This window comes from Triturus cristatus, chromosome 5_2, assembly GCF_964204655.1.
Source record: "Triturus cristatus chromosome 5_2, aTriCri1.1, whole genome shotgun sequence".
In the NCBI taxonomy this organism is placed as follows: domain Eukaryota; kingdom Metazoa; phylum Chordata; class Amphibia; order Caudata; family Salamandridae; genus Triturus; species Triturus cristatus.
In genome coordinates this window covers 45,221,509-45,240,087 of record NC_140588.1, presented here as the reverse complement: position 1 = coordinate 45,240,087, position 18,579 = coordinate 45,221,509, and the positions used below count along the sequence as shown (strand labels likewise).

The 18,579-nt window shown below is 51.0% G+C and overlaps 1 protein-coding gene and 1 long non-coding RNA gene across 4 annotated transcripts in view; one reads left to right on the top strand and one right to left on the bottom strand.

The window, feature by feature from the left end:
- LOC146822634 (uncharacterized) overlaps positions 1–18,579 on the bottom strand; it is a 1,280,275-nt gene that overhangs the window by 534,182 nt on the left and 727,514 nt on the right. For all 3 annotated transcript variants that reach the window (XM_085606818.1, XM_085606816.1, XM_085606817.1), the window contains one exon: positions 216–240. In XM_085606818.1, coding sequence (XP_085462944.1) covers positions 216–240 — 25 coding nt within the window. The remainder of the gene's footprint in view (positions 1–215; positions 241–18,579) is intronic.
- The window catches only part of LOC146822635 (uncharacterized), a 224,138-nt gene continuing 222,166 nt past the window's right edge, over positions 16,608–18,579 (top strand). The window contains exon 1 of the long non-coding RNA XR_014962072.1: positions 16,608–16,686. This is a non-coding gene — a long non-coding RNA (uncharacterized LOC146822635). The remainder of the gene's footprint in view (positions 16,687–18,579) is intronic.

Below are 18,579 nucleotides of genomic sequence, written 5' to 3'. Positions count from 1 at the left end.
CTTCTGTAAATCAAATGTGACATTAACTTTCCTTTGTTCTAATATCCATGGCATATGGTTACAATCAACTACATGTTACTTAAATTTGCACCTGCATTAAACTAGTTTTACTAAGACAACAGTTGTTAGCAATATGGGTAAGATTTGAGATTTTAACCATTTCAAAATACTACAAGGACACTGGTATGACAAAGATTTGCTTTAAGATCACTTACGGTCGTTGAAGTTCGTCATAAAAATCTATAGCAATCAAAAAACAGAAATGTAGAAAAGTTAGTATTGGGGTTTGAGTAATAATGAATCTAATATACAATTGAATATACACAGCCATTTAATTTCAAAACATGTAGCCAGGGTATTGCATCTCCATTGATCTTACATTGACGCACTGTGCACTCAGTAAGGCAATAATATTAGAGTTATGATTGCACCTCCACTGCAGAGGTTGAAATAAAAAACACAGTGCAATCGGCTGCCAAAGTTCAAAGTTTGGATATTCCATTGTCTCAATTATTGAGATACTGGGGAGAATTAATCAAAGCATTTCTGAGTATGAGAAGCCCTCTTTTATGCTTTGTGTATTGACCTAACAACATCCAACTCTCTGTTAATAAAAGTGCAGAGAGCACAGCCATTTCTGTTTGTCCTAATGGTACATGAATAGTCCCCTAATGTTTCCCTCTGAAATTGTTTGTGGTCAATTCACAAAAGCATGTTAGAGTACATAAAAGAGTACTACAGGGGTCCTGTTTTACGGAATCTAGAATGTCTTTGTGAGTAGGCACATGAGAGTGAATTCCTTTTAAACACACTTCCTATCATTAACTGTGATGTATATGTCCATTAACCTTTAGAGATAGAAAGCATAGAGCATATGTACACCTAGGAACTGATTGATAAATATTTTGCTATGAGTAGGTGTAATTTGCTCTAGTAAAACTCCTGACTTACTCATGAATTCCAGGGGAAAGCCAGGAGAATTCCAGGCTTCTCCAAATATTCACGACTAAGGGCCAGATTCTGATTCGGTTTGGAAAGCTTCCCGACCAAATGGGTTTTGGTAATGGTTTTTGCCCGAATTGGATCAGGAGAGCCCAACCGACCGAGTACGATGCATCCGGATGCTTGCAGATACGATTTAGTTGGACTCTCATTGACTTCAATGGGAGACTTTGTTCCCAACTGAATGCATAGGCTCCCATTGAAGAAAGGGGTGGCTGGGGAAAGTCGGGCAACCTGTGACGGGCACCCCTTGGTGCCTGCCACACTGTGCATGGCTGGTAAAGAGGGACCTATGGGTAACCCCATGGGTCCACTACAGGCCCCCAAATTCTTATTCCGACTGCCGATTCGAGTCGGACGGCACGATTCAGAAAGGCTGTCCAAATCCAGCATCGTACCCGGTCGTTCGGAAACGCAGCCCGTAGATACGTATGATTCTGCTTTGTACAGCTCGGTCATTCCAAATGCCGTTGGGTTTGGATTGGGATATTCCTAACTCCTAACTCGCATCGAACTCGGTCGGTCGGAAACCTTTCTGAGTCAGTCAGAAAGACACGTTCCTGATCCGATTTGGATAGAGCAAATGCCGTTAGAAGACCTTCCTAACCGCATCGGAATCAGGCCCTTAGCTAGGTGCCCTACAGTTGTAAGTCACAGCAAAATGTTTGTGAATCAGGTAACAAGACATTATCTAAGTTCATATACACTAAAATATTTTATTATTTTTTTTATCACAGCTTAGCAATAACACCAACACATAGTTAATAAAGTTTGACTTAGCATACTAACAACCCCAATTTCAGTAATATCTGAAATATCGCAAGGTGGGAGGTGTAGTTTTAACACTCTGGCCCTGATAACAATATCGGGAAGTCGGGGGCTGACCGACAAGCAGTCCGCAGTTTGTCCACCAAATTACATTAGGACCGTTGTGCTGATCGTCAGAAAGAGCTATTTAACACTGTGGATTGTCCTGTGGCCCAGGAATAGGGCCCCAGCACAAGCCACAGTGTTAAAGAGTACTTTGGACACATCCATGCACTGGGTGCCACGCACAATGTGGTGCATGACACACACTGTATGGATGTGCGGGGGGCACTACATGTGCCCCAGGGCCACTTTGCAGTGGCCCAGGAGGGACCCTGTTTGGGGCCCTCAATGTCCCTTTTCGTTAGCCTTTTCATGGCAGTGGGACTGCCATGAAAAGTCTGTCGGAAAGGGACATCGTAATCCCGACGGCGATGCCTTCCTCAGCCCCACTGTCATTAGGATTGCGATTCTGACTGCTGCTCCATCGAGATCAGTAGATCAAGTCGGAGGCAGCGGTCCGACCCCCATCCGAGAAGGGTCGGCCGCCTACATCAGAATGCGGTCGTCAGACGAATAGCTGACAGTCGGACGGACCCCCACAGACAGCCTATCAGTGCCAGTCTGCCCGACATCATAATTAGGCTGTCTGTTTCAAATCATTTTTACAGCTGTCTGTTTCAAATCATTTTTACAGCTCAATCCATTTTCACCAGTTACAGAGATGCATTAAAAAATGAAACTTCGAAGCCTCAGCAACTCAGGACATATCAACAATAAGTTGATCCTCTCACACAAGTTCAGGTGTTATATGGATAGATGTGATGCCATGGAAGTGGTGTACTGATGTAAACAAAACAACTTCTCTTATGGATTTAGTTTGGCTGTGGGGGTTGAAGAAAGCTGGTCCACAATCATAGATGTCCCAGTATACATACCATAATTCACAACAAGAAACTGCACAGCATTTGCTGATATCTACTGGGTTAATGACATGAGACAAAGTAAAGGGAATAATGACCTTTAAGGACATGTGACTAGTGGACAATACTAACCTGCACATTGTTCTGCAAAGACAGTGTCATACTTCATAGGAGGTGCAGTGGAATGTATATCAGCTATTTTGCTTGACTTTGTACCATTAGCTCAACTATGAGCCAGAGAGATTAATTCTTGGGTGGCATTTAGATATGTGCAACTGAAATACCTCTTGCAGTCCCTAATATGGATGTTCTACAAATGACAACAATTCTGGCAACAGTGTTTTAGGTCTAGGCATGTTCACACAATAAAGAGCAATCTGTGACATAGCATATCTTACTAAGCATTGCATTAGAAAAGAAGGCAATACGTAACTTTGTGTTTAATGGCTCGCAGTGGGATGGATTGTGTGTTGGCCACAAATGTGTTTTGCAATGCTAAATACAAACTGCAGGTTTGAACGGGGACTGCATTGTGAGCAATGGGCCAATATGCATCCAAGGATATTGTAAGCTGACGAGCCTTTCCCTCCCCCTCTGCGCACCAATTTCTGCTTACGTGATTGGCCCAGAACCACCTTAGCAGACATTACCACTCTATTCACAGCTTGCACAGCCCTTATGTTTAAGGTCACATGCTCTAAAAATAAGGTTTTTATTGGATGTTGAATCTATGTTTTGATTGGTTCCCAGGGCTAGGGTTTGTATTGGACCTAGTGTTTAGGGTTTGGATTCTGATTGACTGATAGGTCTAAGGCCATGAATGGTTCCTAGGGTTAAGGATCCCATTGGTAATAGGTTTTAGGGATAAGGTTCTGATTGGCTAGGACTAGAGTCCCCATTGGCCTAAGGTCACCTGAACACTAGGGTTATTTAACCTTAGAACTCAGAGCATCCAGCTTAGGCATCCAGGGAAAGGGTAACAGGTTAAGGGTGTTTCTGTTTTGGCCAGTTCAGGCCGGGTCAGGCCTAGGGCAGCGAAAACCACTCTCCAAGAAAGAGCTGCAAACACAGCCATTCACCCAAACACCACTCTCTACAAACATACATTGTAAATCCATTTTCCAATCACTCACCAAGCTCTGCCCAGTACTAGCACACACTCTCAAATACCCTTATATCTCTACACCCACAAACTCTTACACAATCCCTTACTCTGTACTACATCGCAACTAAATGAACTTTTTACTTACTTAACAATAAAACACAACGGGTGGAAATATGCATGTCACACTGCAATTTATAGCACCAGTAGCGCAAGCAGCTCTGAAAAGTCAGCACGAATGCCACCATGCGGTGCACAAGAGCGCACAGCCATTTGAGTTGATTTTGCTGCCGCTCGAGTAGAAAGTTTTCTCGAGTGGCAGAAATATCCTCGAGAAGCAGCCATTTTGCTGCGACCACTTGCGAACGCCCACAACCACCTGCATTCGAAAATGGCACTGGGGTCACCAAATCTCACTTGCATTTGTGGACCCTCATGGTAAGAAATTCCGCCATGTGGCGATTGGTGGAATTTGACTGGAGCTCCGTGTTACAAGAGTAATTTGGAGTCACCAAATTCCACCAATTGCGTGGGCAGAATGAAACATTCCGCCCACCCCTAATCAGAACGCTTTGATTTCTTGGAAAGCCCAAAGGACGTTAAAACATCAACACTCTTTAATTGTCTCCAGGCTGTTGACCAAAGGATGACATGGAGCCACCTCAAATTGAATGCCTCCAAAACTGCTATACGCACTGTTGTGACTGGAAAACCTCCGACCCTCTCTGTGCCTGGCCTGATGATCTAGGACCCCCTCCAAAAATCTCTAAAAAGGTTAAAAAAAAACTTGAAATTACCATGGATGCCAACCTGCTAATACATCCAAAACTGGATAAAGTAGCGAAAGCAAGTTTTCTCACAATGAAAACGCTGTGACGCCACTTCTTGCACCAAGGATTCCCACACAAGGTTCAACTTACCATCTCTCTTGGCCTATCAAAACTGGACTACGCTAATGGTTGTTATCATGGCTCAACTTTGTGAAATATGAGAAGACTACAAAGAATTCAGAATGCTGTCTCTAGACTCTTCATATGTGTAAAACCACACCCACCAATCTCCCCTGTCTTGTGGGCACCCTAATGGTTACCAGTTGCCAGAAGATCCTACTTCATGCTGCTTTGTATCAGACACAAAGTGTCTGGCAAAGTACTACTCTTCATCAAGAAGAATATCAACAAAAAACTTGCAAAAAAGGAACATGCACTCAAAAATGGCTCCCGTCTCATAATTCCTACATACAAGGAAAAAAAACTTGGGTGGAGCATCTTTCTCTGTTTAAGCAGCCAAACTATGGCATTCCCTACACACAAACATCAGATCCACAGACAACTTTCTCCACTTCAGAAGACTATTCAAGAGCTGGCTCTTCCCCACATGACAACTATACTCACATCTCAAGACTGTACCAGTATACTCAGACATGACAAACTATACTTCTCACAGTATTGGAAGGAGCTGTTGTAATACAAGTGCACATCATTGTACTTTGAACTATGCCTCTGGGTATAAGCAGATACATTTATATAAGGGCAATTTTATATATTACACAACAAGATACATGTGTATATTAGATTATGTCAAAATTGATGCTTCTATTTACATATAAGTGCATATATAGAGGATTATGCATGCTGCTTAGAACTACGATAAGTTGCATGTGTATATTTATATATATATATAAGTTAATTACAGTTATTTGAAATCATAAAAAATGTACCGCAAGATAAATGTAAACAGCAGATCATGTACATATTGCTGCTTCACTGTACATATGGATATAGATAGAGAGAGCTTTAATCAAGCAAACAAAACTTTACCAAGCATCATGTGTATATATTGGCATGTGTACATTATTTGCATTTTGCTATATAAGAAAAACGTTCAGTCCTTCCCATCCATCTCCCCTCTGACTCATCCCAAAACGTTCTGACTACTATGAAATCCCAAACAACCTTCTCAAACTTTCACCCCTCCTTTTTATGCATGTCACCCAACTAACAAGCATAAAAAGGCCCCTACTCAGGAAAACAACCTACTACTTCCCCTTTTCCAATCCATTCCTTTCATTCCATCCCTTCTCCAAACCTCCCTTTTCAAATCCATTCCCATGATTCTATCCCTACTCCAACCTCTACTAAACACATAAGAAATTAAGAGCACAAACCTAACACAACTAATGCACATGAACTAACAAAAATAATGTATTTATCTACTATCTACTCAACTTAGGTTCTCGAGTAGCATGCTACTCGCCGAAAAAATACTTCAATACCTCATTAGGGGTTGTAAGCAATATGTAAATACATTTACAATTACAATTGCAATACATTCCAGATCCTTTTCGCCGCATTTCTAATGAGGACATTTTGCAGTCTGTAGACATCTCCTTTTTTTTAAATCATAAGACTGAATACATTTTGATAGGGAATTTGAACCACAATTTTTTGTGGTCGGAGGCCCTCACAAGTTTATGGAACGGACTAATACTGAAAGAGGATCCATGCTTGAGTGTATTTACAAACGTATCCCTCACCCCAGCTCTTTGGAGTTCAGATCATACACCAAGAGACACAGGCAGTGTTGCCTCTTTCTAAAAAAATAAACGTGTGTGGTTTGACAGTGGATGCTTTATGAACACACTGCTTTGCACTGGAATTGTCCTCATTCAAGCAGTAGACAACAACTCGATATGGCTGAAGCAGCAATCTGGGTTCAAAGCTACCTTAAAAACTACAAGAGAAACTAAGGAAACATTTTGGGGCCTATTCCTGGATCCGAAAGACGAGGAGGTGGCAAACTATGTGCAATTCAACACCTCTCTTTGCAAGTCTGATCCAAGAGGTTGCTTTACCTCTTTGGCAGTGTCAACTGCACTATCCTAGCAGAGCTCCTTAAAGAAATTCAAGATAAACAATTGCCCTAAATTTACTGATGTATCCTACAGAAGAGTAGAACCAGATTCCAATGGTCTAGGTTTTGATGACTTCTCATCCTAGAATCCCTGCTCTCAATTTTTAAACTTTAAAGCAGCAATGTTGCATAATAAACAGATCAGATCTATGGCATCAAGACTTTAGTCCTTTTTAGGTTTTGCCTGATGAGAAGCAGTGCATGCGCTGCTCTTGTCAGAGAGAACTTTTGGAATCGATTCTCGTCGTGGGCTCATGCACGTGCCTGCATGGACAAAGATGGCTGCTCTCGCCATCTGTCCATAGCAGACATCATGCGTGTGTCCGTGGGACAGTGGACAGTCCCACGCCAGTTTGTTGTCATAGCTCGGGTCTTCCCGTCGCACACGCGTGCGCGCGCATGGCGGCGTGCCGGCTTCCTTCAACTCTGGCTCCGGTGTGCTTTCACTTTAAACAGTGCACGCGTGCGCGTGACGGACCCATAGTTTAAGGAAGCTCTCTCCTGTGTGGGGAGTGCTGGCTTCCTCTTGTTTGTAGTTCCTACCTGAATCAAGTCTCCGTGTATCAATTAAAAACGGGCAATTAAATGCTTGAAAGTGCTTAAAATGATAGGACACAACATACAGGTGTGTGGAAAATTCTGTTAGGACGGCGCTCTTTATGTAGGTGGCTCGGAAGTATCAGTTATGGTAAGCATCCAGATCAGTTAGGTAGTCTGTGTAGCAACTACTGTTTTTCTAAGTGCTGTAAATAACGGATGTTACTATCACTCTAGTAATGTGTATTCAGTTCACCGCCCTCAGACGGGGAAAGTTTGAGCCGGCCTTTTCGGGATTCGAATTGTGTTCTTCAGAGCGCTGCGTTGGTGTTTGTCTCACTGAGCCTTCCTGCAGACAGAGCATCCCTCAAACACAACCGCTGAATCACTTGTGCAGTTTCCATGGCTCTTCCTTTAGACATTTTTCTACCGGGCTTCATCTTGTACATTTAAGCTGTTGCACTCTGTCCTTGTGCGATTTATTTAATTACTTTTAAGGTATATGGGTGTATGAAAATTATATAGGGACACGCTTTTGGGGGCCTTACTGACTGACATTGCTTACCTGTGTTTGTTATAAGAGATTGTGGAACTGAGCTCCTCCTCTAAGGGAGACCGAAATTAGGCTCAGGCGCCTGTGGGACCCAACCCTGAGCCCACTCCCGTGATTTTTTAGGTATAGGAGTGCCCTAGTGTCTATGGCAGGGGTGGGCCACCGCTTCAGCCGGAAGTGCAGCCAAAGAGTTGTGATGTCACGACCGGGCCGTAATCGTGGCAAGCACTTCACTTATAAGATGGGGCAATTGGGGCCATTTGGGACCTGGCAAAGGTGGTAAACATATCTGTTTGTAGTGTCCTCCGACGTCGGGTAGCGGTATAGTCTACCCGCGTCGGGAGGTGAGGAACGAGCGCTGACGCATGACGTCATGCGCTGGGTATAAATAAAGGGGCGTGGCCCGCTATCGGCAGTCGGGACCACGCTGGAAACTACATCGTGTGTCCGAGTGCATTACTGCGCGATGCAGCGCGCTAACCATGAGGTCTCTGGCATATAGGCCATTACACTGGCGACGAGGGGCAGAAACGACCCCATGCTATGGTGCGGACAGCCATCTCCTCGTGCACCACTGCTGTGCCCTCGACCCTGGCCCCTTGCTGTCTCGCCTGGGTGCAGCTCGCCTGCGATGAGCCCTAGGCAGGTTGGGAGACCCCACGCTGGGCCCATCTTCTCGGGGGCGTGCCTGCTGATGGGTGTGTGCCTCGCACGTGGCCGGCGGAGCCTACGGAGATTCGCGCCCGGCACCCTGGTGAGCGGAGGACCCCGCTGCGAGGCCTGACATGGCCGGGACACTGAAGAGGCCCTAAGGGTGTCCATCCTGACCTCAGCCAAGCGGCTGTCGCTGTCCCAGGAAGGTAGGGAGCGCACGTGCTGCGGAGTGGATCTGCGACTGCGCCAAGATGGCGTCGATTCCCGCCATTGAGCCATTTGTGGTCGACGGCACTTCCTCCTCTCTTGCCCCACGATGGAGAGACTGGACCGATCGTCTCCAGATCTACTTCGAAGGGGCGGGCATAGCCCGAGAGCGGCGCAGGGCCCTACTTCTTCACCTGGGAGGCAAGGACATCCATCGCATTTACAAGACATTGGTGGAGGCAACACCTAAGACCTACCACACGCTTCTCAATGCCCTGAATGCGCACTTCGAGCCGATGGCGAACAGGGACTGCGAACGGTTCATATTTCGCCAGGCCAAGCAGGAAGCGGAAGAATCGCTGGACGCATTCCATGGGCGCCTGAAGGAACTGGCCAGCACGTGTGGTTTTCGCGATGAACAGGAGAAGATCCGAGGTCAGATTATTCAAGGATGCTACTCGTCCAAACTCAGAGTCAACATTCTTCAGGAGGACGGCAAGCCTCTGGCGGACATCCTCACTTTGGGCCGGTCGAAAGAATTGTCGCAAGCCAGGACGTCGCACATGGAGGCGGCGCTCCACCGCCCTGTCAAGACGGAGCAAGTCAACGCGGTGGACACGACCAACGCGGTAAGGCCCAAATCGCGCCAAAACGCAGGGAGAAAGCCGCAAGACAGGAAAAAGGGATGCGGATACTGCAGAGGCGCGCCCCATCGCCTGCAATACTGCCCAGCAAGAGGGAAAAGATGCAGTGCATGCGGGTGGATGAACCATTTCGCGGCAGTCTGCCGGTCCACAAAGTCACGGAAAGAGGCGGCCCAGACGGTGGCGGAAGAGCAAGACGGAGAGGACATGGATGACGACGCAGGGGACTACCCGGTCCACTACGTGTTCGCGGTAGATCAACCACGACGGAAGAGACGACGACTCCCAAGGTGCAAAGTCAAGATCCACAACCAGGACGTGAGAGCCACCATAGACACGGGGGCGTCGATTGAGCTCATGGCAGCCAATGTGGATGAACAACTAAATCCCAGCCCCCCACTGAGCAAAGCAAGAATCAGAGTGTTTGCGTATGGGCAGAAAACACCAATCCCGCTCTTGGGGTGTTTCAAGACGGAGATATGCCACAACGATGTCAAGATACCCACCACAGTATACGTGACCCCTGAAGGAAATGGAATGCTGATCAGTGGCCAGTCAGCGGAAGAGCTGAGGCTGATATCGTTCGCCCTGGCGGTGCAGGAGGAAGAGTTAGAGGCTATCCTAGAGGAGTTCGAAGACGTCTTCAAGGGCATCGGATGCCTCAAAGGTAAAGAAGTATCCCTCCACATCGACCAGTCGGTCCAACTGGTGGCGCTGAGACACAGGCGCATTGCGTTCCATTTGCGCAAGAAGGTGGAGGACGAGCTAGAGGCACTGGAGAGACAGGGGATTATTGAGAAGGTCAGCGGACCCACCCCGTGGGTGTCCCCGATCGTAGTGGCGAGAAAACCGAAGCAGCCGGGGCAGGTCTGCATCTGCGTGGACATGCGCCTCCCCAACCCCGCAGTGAAGAGGGAGCGTCATCTAACTCCCACCATTGACGACATCCTGGGAGAACTGAACGGCGCCAGATGGTTTTCAAAGATGGACCTGAGGTCCGGATATCACCAACTGCCGCTGCACCCAGACTCTCGCTACGTCACTACCTTCTTGACACACGTCGGACTCAGGCGGTACCGACGCCTCAACTTCGGAATCTCAAGCGCCGCGGAGGTGTTCCAAAACGCTATCCGAGAAGTCCTCAGCGGGCTGCCAGGGGTCCTGAACGTAAGCGATGATCTCCTGGTGTACGCCTCATCGATAGAAGACCACCACCGGAGGCTGCGAGGGGTCCTCCAGAGGATCAAAGAATCCGGACTGACCCTACACAGGGAGAAGTGCCAATTCCTAAAGAAGAAGATCAGTTTCTTTGGATACACATTCTCCGACCAAGGAGTCGCCCCGGACCCGGACAAGGTCAAAGATGTGCAGGACGCTCCAGCACCCTCCAACATCTCGGAAATAAGGAGTTTCCTGGGGATGGTGAACTTCTGCGGCCGGTTTGTCCCGGACTTGTCAAACCTCACGAAGCCCCTCAGGGAACTGACAAAGTCCACCACCCCGTGGCAATGGGGACCAGAACAGGAGCAAGCCTTTAAGGACACCAAGGCGGCGTTGTCGGCTGATACCACCCTATCATACTTCAATCTGGCACGGCCCACCAATGTGGCAGTGGACGCCAGCCCGTATGGACTAGGAGCAGTCCTCGCACAGCGGCAGGAGAATGGTGAGTGGGTCCCGATAGCCTATGCGAGCCGCTCTTTGATGGACACAGAACAGAGGTACTCGCAGATCGAGCGAGAAGCGATCGCCATCCATTGGGCCTGCCGACATTTTCACGTCTACGTGTACGGCAATCCATTCACCGTGTCCACGGACCACAAACCCCTCATCCCCCTGTTTCAGGGATCGGCATCAAAACCCCCGCCGCGGATCGAAAAGTGGATCCTTCAGCTACAGGAGTACGACTACACAGTAGAGTACAAGCCGGGCTCCTCGAATCCCGCAGACTACCTCTCAAGACATCCCAGAGTAGCCAATAAAGCGGAAAAGGAGGATGCCGAAGACACGGAAGAATATGTCCGGATGGTATCAGAGAGATCCCGGCCATTGCCCATGAGCCTCGACACGATCGTAGCAGCCACCCAGGAGGACGAATGTCTGCAATTAGTCCTGATGGCCGTCCAGTCACATGACTGGCGCCCCATCCAGTCCTCCATGGCCAGACGAACGCTGCAAGCCAAGGCCATCCTGGAGTCGCTCACGCGGGTCAAGGATGAACTCTCGGTTGACACCAGCGGGTGTCTTCTTCGGGGCCCGCGACTGGTGATCCCATCCAGTCTGACCCAGCAAGCAGTAGACCTGGCACACCGGGGCCATCAAGGCATGGTGAAAACAAAGAGTCGGCTGAGAGCCAAGGTATGGTTCCCGGGGATGGACCCTATGGTGGAGCGAACGGTCCGAACATGCTCCTGGTGCCAGGCGTCAGGTCAGCCGGAGCATCCCCACCCCGTCATCACCGAGGAAAACCCGCAACGACCGTGGGAGAAGGTGAGCGCAGATTTTGGGCACCTCCCAGATGGACACTATGCCCTGGTGATCATCGACGACTACACAAAGTACCCGGAGGTCGAGGTGGTGGGAAGCCAGACCGCCGCGGAGGTCATCACAAAGTTCGAGAAGACTATCGCCACGCACGGAATATTTGAAGTGGTCAAAACGGACAACGGCCCACCCTTCCAAGGGCAAGAATTTGCGGACTATCTAAGGGAGTGGGGAATCCACCACCGGAAAGTGACCCCGCGCTGGCCTCAAGCCAATGGGGAAGCGGAGAGATTAATGCGGACCCTCAACAAAGTGGTACGCATTGCGCACGCCGAAGGGTCGCCGCTCGAGAGGGCCATCTACAGCTTCCTGAGAGAATATCGGCTGACGCCTCATCTCACGACAGAGACAGCCCCGGGACCGGCGAGCATGGGCAGAATAGTGCGAGACACCATCCCGCATCACCCAAGCTGGGTTCCGCCTCAGATCGACGCGGGGAAGGTTCTAGCCAATAGGACCCACACCAATGAACAGGCCAGTGCCGACCGGGGAGCCCGGATGTCAACCATTCAAGTTAGAGACAGAGTCTATCTCAAGAACAGGTATCCTGGGAGCAAATTCCGGCTCCCCTTTGAACACAAACCTTGGACAGTAGTCCGCCGAACTGGAACTCTGGTCACCGCGAGGCGAGGGACCGAGGAGGTAACCAGGAACATATCGTTCTTCAAAAGAGTGCACCCCGGGACCTCAGACCAGCATCCGTCGGAACGCCAGGGCGACTGGCCGAGTCAGCTGCCAGCGGATGGAGGGTCAGAAGGAAGTCAGGGGCCCACCCCCTCCGATCACGAGGATCACCCAGACCAGAGTGCGACGTCGCCGCCAGGAACACAAGGCGGGAGGTCGCCCAGCCCTCAGGAGCGGTCCCCAGGGGGCGCAGCCTCGCAAGGAGTGGTCCCGACAACACCATCAGTGCGGGGACAGCAGTCCGGATACAGCCTGAGAAGAAATCCGGCGCCGTCCTCCCAGCTGGCGGACTTCCTGGTGTGACGGACCTGGGACTGGAATTCTAGTGACTGGTAACAGACCTACTATGTCAAAATGTTTATTGTTTGTTTTGATAAAGGTTAGAAGGAATGTAGTGTCCTCCGACGTCGGGTAGCGGTATAGTCTACCCGCGTCGGAGGTGAGGAACGAGCGCTGACGCATGACGTCATGCGCTGGGTATAAATAAAGGGGCGTGGCCCGCAATCGGCAGTCGGGACCACGCTGGAAACTACATCGTGTGTCCGAGTGCATTACTGCGCGATGCAGCGCGCTAACCACGAGGTCTCTGGCATATAGGCCATTACACTGTTAAACATAGTGGAAGGTTTTTGACCTATGCCATCCCAACAACTTTAGCGGCAACACCAGGAGACCTCAAGTAATTATTGGCTATGTTTTCAAGCACCTAAAAGCATTATGAGAGCAGATGCAGAAAATACTGGGGGCGGCTGGTTTATATACCCCAGGAAAGATGGCATTCCAAAGTGCCCAAAAGGAAGACTGACATCCGGTAGAAGTAGTGGCAATTGTCCCAAAAATTCCAAAATGGTTTAAAAAAAACAGTGTTTTACGCTCGCTTTCAATTATTGCAACAAAGTGCTTTCGCCTGGTGTTTTACAATTCAAGAAGGGACGCATGTACGTTAGAGGCATGGTATCAGATTTGGCGCACTATATCCGGCCAGCTAGTGTGCAGCCGCAGCATGTATTCGTCTGGACCCCAGCTCCTGAGAGCTTCAGCGCGGCCCTGGCCCCGAATGAAAGACAAACACGGGGCTGATTGAATTAGCTGATTTTACCTCATCAGCCAGACAGTTCATTATCAAGCTGGGTGCCTCCGTGTTTGGTTCCTATGAAAACGAGGGCCGAAGTTAATAAAGCTGCTGTCTTCGGGGGCAGGTAGGGGGCGGCCGATGGAACCAGCCGCGGGGGTGACTGCCTTGACCCTACTGTGTTGGGGCCCTAGGCCCTCATGCTAGAAATGACTGACGCAGACACATACTTAGATGGTGGGTTAACTGGCCACGAGCACGTGCGCTCGGCCCTTTTATTAGCCTAGTCACCTGACCCAGTGACGTAGGTGGTGGGTGGGTGTACAGTGTAGGACACACACACTTCTGAACACTAGAACGTGTCCATGCTAGGACACTACATTCCTCCCAATTTTTAATAACAAAAACCCGGAGTCAAATGTCCAACCTAGGGGAGAAAGAAATATATATACAGATGTAATACAGTGACTAAACTTCTGCAGAGTCGCTCACGCTTCAGCAGCCTGGAGTCACAGACGATGTTCTTCCTGTCGCGGACGATGTTCTTCCCGACGCGGACAATCACCAGTTCACTGTGGCACCAGTCATGGGTGCTCGATGGAGTTAGTCTGTTTGACGCCTCTGCCTTGAAGTTGCTCTCACAGTCTTTCTTCGCTTTACTTTCTTGTCGACAAACACAGTTGAGTTCTTGTGGTTCAGCGCTAGATGTTGCCATTTATCTTTTTAGTCCAGTCCTTTTCTTTATCTGTGGCGTGTGTTCTGTTTTGCAGAAAGACGGGTTATTCGCAAGACACCCCTCTCACCAGGGTGCCCCTCTCACAGGTGTTCCCCTGCCACGGGATATCCTTGAGGCCCTCTTCCTCAGATCTGGCCTGGGTTCAGTGTCCTGTATCGTGTTACTCCCATGCCGATAAGTACGGGTGCGGAGGAGACGGCAGGTCTCACCTCAGATGCCGCAGTCAGACCTGGAGGGTGGCTGTTGGCTCCTGTCTTTAGCACGCGAAGTCTTCATCCTCCTGAGAACTTTGCTGAAGGGCGGCTGATGACCATCTCTCGTCGCGGGGATACTCTCTCTCACCGGCATCCCTGAGGCCTTTGCCCCTGAGTCACCACGGCTGGCATTGACCAGTGTCCGTGTAACCCCAAAGGTGGGTGTTTCGAATGGTCCGGCCTGCTCACCTCTGCAGATCCCAGGTGTGCTGAAAGCATCATCAAACAGATGGTCTTTTCTCCGTGCCACGGGTGTTCTTCAGGACTTGCGCACTGTGTTCTGACGCTTGTCACCTTCCTTGTCTTTGAGGTGTGAGTAGTCTTGCCACACTCTTCTCTCTGTCCTTGTCTTTGAGGTGTGAGTAGTCTTGCCACACTCTTCTCCTTGTCCTCTATTTCTTTCTCCGTGAGGATGTCATGTCACTCTGACTTCTTCTCCTTCTTACAGTGGCAACCGTGCCACTCAGATCTTTCTTTCCCCTTTTCCTTTAAGTGGCAGACGTGCCACTCTGATATCATCCTCCTTCTTGTAGTGGCAAACGTGCCACTCAGACATCTTCTTTTCTTGTAGTGGCAACCGTGCCACTCAGACGTCTTCTTTTCTTGTAGTGGCAAACGTGCCACTGCGATGTCTTCTTTCTTCTTAGTGGCGGACGTGCCACTCTGGTCTCTTCATCTCTTCGCTTCACGACCTACTCTGGACCGTTTCTGTTCTCCTCTTATCTGGCCAGGCTTCTCCATGCAGCGCGCGCACTCTGCACGTGTTCCCCCTGGTCTTGTCCTCGTCCGAGAACACTCTCTTCATCTTCTTCAGCATTCCGAGTTAGGGTCGTGACCTTCTCTTCATCTTCTCCTTTTCACCAATTACTTCGGTTGAAGTTCGTGGGGCCATGCTCATGGTCCACTTCGTTCTTCTCCCTTTTCACCAGTTACTTTGGTTCTTCTTGAGCTTCTTGGACCACTTGACGGTCCGCGCTGCCGATCACTGGCAGGATCTCTTCGGTCTTGCGTCAGACCGCTTTGTGCAACTCCTGGCGAGTCGGCTTCTTTGGTGCGACCATGTGGCAGGTCGGCTGGGCCTTTGTGGTGCGACCATTTGGCTGGTCGGCTTGACCTTCGTGGTGCGACCGTTTGGCAGGTCGGCTTGGCCTTTGTGGTGCGACCATTTGGCTGGTCGGCTTGACCTTCGTGGTGCGACCGTTTGGCAGGTCGGCTTGGCCTTTGTGGTGCGACCATTTGGCTGGTCGGCTTCACGGGGTGCATCACGTCGTGTGACTACCTTTGTCCGCTGCCTTGTCAGGCGCTGGTGCGTGCTACTCTTCGTACCGTCGTGGTACATCTTCAGTGTAGCGTTGCTCCTAGTATCATGATCACTTGAGGTGGTGGCTTCTTGGCGCCACTGGGTGGGGCTCGACATCCTTGCCCGCCAGTGTTGGATACTTGCTGCGCCCATCCTCTTCAGTGGGTTCCTCTCGTGTAGGCGCTGCAGTGTACTGTCCGCGTCCGGGGTACCTCTGCGCTGAGTCCGTTTGTTCTCTCGAGGGTTCGCTCCACTTGATGCGGCGACAGCGCAGTCCTCGCTGGGGTGGATGCGGCTTGATACCGTTCTTCTTTCTTCCTCCTTGTCGCTGCGGGATGGCGCTGCATCGCTGTGGCACACCGTCACTTCTTCCTGTGCTTCTGTCTCGTTCCTGCGCTTCTGGCACATTCCTGTGCGCCTCCGTCGCGTTCCCGTGCGCTCACCTTCGCGCATCCGTCAGACCTTGCGGTACGTGCCTTGCTGCCTCTTCTCCCTTTCCGTCGGTCTCCTGTAGCTGCTGGACTTCCTTGGCTTGCTGTAGGCTTGTTGGTTTCTTTGTGCTGCAGTACCACCAGTGGCCACTGGGTGGCAGTGTTGCTTTTCTTTGGCTTCAGCAGCTACCTTCTGTACTGCCAGAACTCTATGCCTTGTTTTCCTTTCCACCATTTCCCCAGGCTCCGGTAGAGTGCAGAGGGCTGGAGGGGAGCTGGAGCCAGGCAGACCAGTGAAGGGCAGGACAGGAGCTGGGCAGCAGGTAAGTCTCTTCACTTATTTTTTTATTTATTTGTGTACTTGAGTTTATTGAGAGGCAGGGGGCACAGGCATTGTCAGGAAGCTACCCTCGAGTTAAAGGCATTACTCTGTGTGCGAGTTGTGGGACTCTTGTCACTGCGGGTGGGCTCCGCTTTACTTTTCAGCAGCTGCATGGAGGGCACAGGCACGTGGGCTGCGCAGAGGGCGAGGCAACACTCCTTGGGGGCATGGTGCCAGGTAGTGCCATCGCGCACTCAGTTTTAAGTTAACTTTCGGCGAGGCGCACAGGTAATCCCTTCTACCCCTGGCAGTCCTCTCGATTCCAGAGCACTCGGTTGCTCTCGCCTGGGGCACCTCGCGCTTCACCGCGCTGCCCTGCATTCGCGCCTTCAGGCGCCTAATCGTCGGTTGTCGGGCATCGATCAGGGCACCCGTCTGCAGGCACCACCGGGGCTCAATGTCCTTGTCCCTTCGCTCGGGAGTGCTCCCCGGGTGCCGGCGCTGTTCTCCGCCTGCTCTTCCCGCCCACGGCAGCTCCTTCATTCGCTCGCTGGCCGGGGCGGGGGAGAGTGGTGCTGCTGCTATTCCGGGCGGTGCATTGGAATAGGGGAGGCAGGTACCTGCTCATACTGCGGGTGGGCTCCGCTTTCCATTTTCTCTTCGTCCCGCCCCCGGTCACCTAGCATCACGGACCGCGCGGGGGGGGGTGCTGCTTGTGCCGCTCCTGTTCACCGTCGCGGGTGGGCTCCGCTATCACTTTCTGGTCGTCCCGCCCCCGCAGCAGGTCTCATCTCGTCACGGACCGCGCGGGGGGGGGGCTGCTGGTGGCGCTTTGCTATCGCGGCGGGGTAGGCTCCCGTCCGCTTCAATTGGTCCGGCGCTCCAGGGCTCACCTTATGCCCGGCTGGGCTTTTCACGCGGGTGGGCTCCGCTTTTACTTGCAGTTGGCGGGCCTCCTTCTTTCCGCGGGTGGGCACCGCGTGTTACACGCCTCTTGCGGGGGTCGCAGCCGATGCGGGTGGGCACCGCTCGGCTTGCCATTACTTCCGGGCACCTCCAGGCACAGCGGCAGGGTCGGGGTGGGCACCCGGCCTCCGCCTGCAGAACGACGGCGTCGCGGCCGATGCGGGTGGGCTCCGCACGGCTCGCACTTCTCCTTCTGGGCGCTTCTCAGCACAGCGGCAGGTCGGTGTGGGCACCCGACTGCCACGCTTCCACTCAGGGGCACTGTGCACGCCCGCGGCGGTGCTGTGGGCTCCGACTCGCCCGGCTGGCTTCTCGGCGCGTGGCGCCGTCACCCGGGGGGTGTGCTCACCGGGCAGTCCTCTTTCCCCCTCAGTCATCGATTGTGCGCCGATCGGGGGCTGCACACGCGGGGCAGATTACCCGCCTCGTCGCCATTGTGGTGTTGGGGCCCTAGGCCCTCATGCTAGAAATGACTGACGCAGACACATACTTAGATGGTGGGTTAACTGGCCACGAGCACGTGCGCTCGGCCCTTTTATTAGCCTAGTCACCTGACCCAGTGACGTAGGTGGTGGGTGGGTGTACAGTGTAGGACACACACACTTCTGAACACTAGAACGTGTCCATGCTAGGACACTACAGGTGCCCTCGAGAGCAGCATCTCCGTCGGATTAATACAAGCTGCGGCCGGGCCCTCCCTGCATTACTCATTTACAGTGGCTGTGGGGAACACTGATATCATGGGAACAGCTAGAGACCGTAGAGGGGATGCCCAGCTCTGTCGTCGGTCACTTGCGGTGACGTTTTGTGGATTTGTGCATTTCATAGAGGCCATTAACGCAATTCCTGACCAGTTCAAGTCTTCATGCAAACCATTTCTCCTCACTTCCGACTTTTTAAATAGAGTTTTTAAAATAAAAAGCCAACA